The following is a 3,816-nucleotide window of genomic DNA, read 5'->3' as shown; positions in this document are numbered from 1 at the left end:
ACACACTTCCCAGGCTCAGTAGCAGAGGATCGGGAGCAGCGCTGTAGCGATACCGCGCGCACCGACCCTGCTCCAGCGGACTGGGGAATAGCTGAGAAGGTGATAAACACGGACAGGGTGAGGTGGGCCATCGACTCCTTCAAAAGATTCAAGAGCCCAGGCACTGACGGGATCTTCCCAGCACTCCTTCAAGAGGGCGGGAGGACCTGTACAGGCGCCTGGGCCAGATCTTCAAATCCTGCCTAGCGAAGGGCTACGTACCCAAAGCCTGGAGATACTCCAAGGTAGTATTCATCCCGAAGCCAGGGAAGGACAACTATGACCTTGCCAAGTCGTACAGTCCCATCAGTCTCACCTCTTTCTTGCTTAAAACGCTGGAGAGGCTGGTTGACAGGTACATCAGAGACGAGGTTTTGGCCAGCAAACCGCTGACCCCTCACAACACGCCTACCAAAACGGCAAATCCACCGAGACGGCACTTCACAACCTGGTAGGTTCCATCGAAGGTGCACTGTCGAACGGTGAATCTGTTCTCTGTATCTTCCTCGACATCGACGGGGCGTTTGACAACACCCCTCACGATGCTATACAGGAAGCCGCGATGAGATACAATATTAACGACTCCGTCGTAAGATGGATCCGCAATATGCTGATGAACAGAACAGTCACAGCAAGCCTGGGAGAGGAGACGGTGAGGGCCGACGTCGCGAGGGGCTGCCCGCAGGGAGGAGTCCTGTCCCCCCTGCTGTGGACCCTCGTGATTGACGAACTCATACGCATACTCACCACAGAAGGCTTTGCGGTTCAGAGTTACGCCGACGACCTTACGATCACGGTCAGAGGCAGACACCCGCTGGATTTAGCGAAAAGGTTGCAAAAGGCTATCACACTTGTGGAATCCTGGTGTCGATCACACTCGCTGTCGGTAAACCCGAGCAAAACGGAGTTGGTCCTATTCACAAGGAGAAGACGCTTTTGTTATAAGGCTCCTTATCTTTTTGGGACGCAACTACAACTCACAGATGAGGTAAAATATCTTGATGTTACACTAGATAAAAAACTCACCTGGAAGAACCACGTAAACAGGCAGACCCAGAAAGCAATCAGCACCTACTGGGCCTGCCGCAGACTGTTTGGCCCCACATGGGGACTCAAACCAAGGATGGTCAAAGCATACCTCGTTGACTGTGCCTGAAAACAAAACATAATCGTAAAAATATATATATGTTAAATAATTGTAACATAAATAACGAAAACATTTCCACATCTAATAAATGTAGTTTTATTGCACGCACATCTGCTCGTTTTGGTGTTAATGTCCTTCCTAAAGTGTGCTTTGTTTTAATTATTTATTATATTACTTTTACACACAATTTTTATTTCTTGTTTGTCATGAATAGTATCATTGCATATATATTTGAAATCCAATTAATTGCAGTAAATAAATCGAAAAAAGAAATTACATACCACGAAGGGATTCGAACCCATGCCTTCTGAGTATGTGTATCAGGTACGTTGCCAGTTCACTTCTTGTCGAAACATTTCACTAAATCTATATTTCTCAGTATAATGAAACTTCAAATATAAATATCTAAAAAACTATTGAGTATCTACGCCTATAATGGTATATATTCGTAAACAGGGGAACAAGATCTGTAAGTGTACGAAGTTTCAACTAAATCTGAGACCCGAAGTGCTTGCCTTCTCCTTGTAAGGGCCCTAAGAGGATCAATCCTAGGGACCTTGGAACCCTCATCCCTAAGCATTTCGGCTGGCCTGGTGCCGGTGCTTCTAAAATTTGCAATAGAAGCCCAGCTGCCTAGGCACAGCCAGTAAGGAGGCTGCATAGCGGCCCGGGTACAATGGTCCCCAAGGACTGAGTACCCGGCTAGCCTCACCTAATAATAATAATAATAATAATAATTATTGTATTACTTTTATTATTGTTATTTATATATTATATTGCTTATCATACTTGTATCATATTATATTATATTACGAATGTTTCGATTAAATTCATTATTATTTTCATTTAAACGCAGTAGTTATTTTGTCTTTTTAAATATGCTCTCTTAGAATTTACCATTCTTATATGCTGGCACTGTGATTGAAATTCAAAAATTGTCTTATAACATGAAATTCGAGCGATACGCGAGACTGACGCGCCAAGATCACTGGAGAGGGGTACCGCGCGACTCAACGTTTAATGCATTAACGTTTAGGGAAAGTTTGACGGCTTTTTTCTAGGGGAAGGGTTGATTTCCGGCACATGGTTCCTTTCAGACTTTTTATCCCCTCGATGAGCACTATACGATAAGCCAATAAAAAAATTTGACCTTGAACTTAGGGGTCAAGGTCAATTTTGCGGTCGCTTTCTTTGACAGATCTCCACCGATCCAGAAGTGTAGAATCACCACACATGGTTCGTGACATTTATTTTTTTTACACCCTGTACTGGAAAAATAAAAATCTAGTGTCTCGAAAGCTTCTACCCGAAATCTCAATTTTTCGACTTTTTTTTGCGTTTTTGATTTTTCACGCCTAGGATTTGCAACCGAAAAATCTGAGAAAATTCACAACCATGTGCCAGAAAGAAACATGGCCAGAATATTCTAGAATTTTTTCGGATTTTTTGAATGCCATTAAATAGGGAAAATAAGGTAAAAACCACATTTTCTTTCTTACCCTTTAACTACCTTTCCAGTTGAGTTACAGGGTTGAAACTTGATGTACAATGGTCTTTTATTATAAGCTATAAAATGGAACATTGCTGAATAAAATCGGCTCAAGGACACTTTTGACCATCTCATCCTGCTATACCCTTTCATATTAAATTTATTAATTAATAATGCCACGGCGTTGCTGGTTTTCCCAATTGTAAGGGAAATTATGACAGCACTTTAAAAGATAACAATTATACCTCAATATTTTTGCTACCTAAAGATGAGGAATTACGGAAAAAATGGACAGCTGCTATTCCTCGTAAAAATTAGACACCGACAAAATATTCTGCAGTATGCAGTCTGCATTTTTCAGAAACTGATATTGAAGGTATCAGATTATTTTATCTCCTACTGGTGTACTGGAAAATGTTTTGTTAAGATGTCCAAGGCTTATTGCGAATGCAGTGCTTTCCATTTTTCCTAATTCACCTTCATATCTTACAAAACATGTGCTACCACAGAGGAAAGATCCTGCAGAGCGTCAGGAAAGAGTTATTTACAATAACGACAATTTAGTTCAACAATTTATTGAATCTGATTTAATTAGTAGCTTTACAGATTTAGTGAACACTTATAAAGAAAAACTTATCATTGCTAATTGTTGGAACATTAAAATAACAAATTCAATTTTTACATGCTTGTAAGTAATAATGATTCTGATTTTTTGACAGTTACAACACAGATCGTGATTGCTGATGACATGACATTACAAATTTGTGAAGAAGGTAATAAATTATCATTCAATGATTTAAAGTGGGTACTGCCTATAGACAAGAAATTGTCTAGGTGGTCCTAACTTCAAAATATATTAACTAGATATAAAGTTAAGGTTTAACTTTAACAATGTTAAAGTTTAACATTGTAGTACTGATGTATATCTTATTGAAAAGCGTATAATTTATTAAGAAGTTTTTTTATTTTACCTCACAAACGGTATTTACAATATTTATCATGCAATATAACTGTTTTACCCGACAATGATATAAAAAACGAACATTATCTTTTTAATACATCAGCAAATTTAACAACTAGAGAAAAAGTAGTAATTTCATTAATTGATGAAATTTATATTAGTTCAAAATTACAGTATACG

General features: G+C 39.3%; 1 protein-coding gene across 1 annotated transcript; it reads left to right on the top strand.

Annotated features, from left to right (window-relative positions):
- The first annotated feature begins 2,848 nt into the window (after window positions 1-2,848).
- On the top strand, window positions 2,849-3,558 carry LOC117611098 (uncharacterized). The gene is given in 4 exon segments (XM_034338995.2): window positions 2,849-2,866; window positions 2,868-3,045; window positions 3,048-3,338; window positions 3,341-3,558. Coding segments are annotated over 4 exon segments (705 nt in total).
- Window positions 3,559-3,816: the final 258 nt, after the last annotated feature.

Source organism: Osmia lignaria, chromosome 8, assembly GCF_051020975.1.
Source record: "Osmia lignaria lignaria isolate PbOS001 chromosome 8, iyOsmLign1, whole genome shotgun sequence".
Lineage (NCBI taxonomy): Eukaryota > Metazoa > Arthropoda > Insecta > Hymenoptera > Megachilidae > Osmia > Osmia lignaria.
The sequence above is the reverse complement of the archived record's forward strand: the minus strand, read 5'-3'. Positions and strand labels throughout refer to the sequence as shown.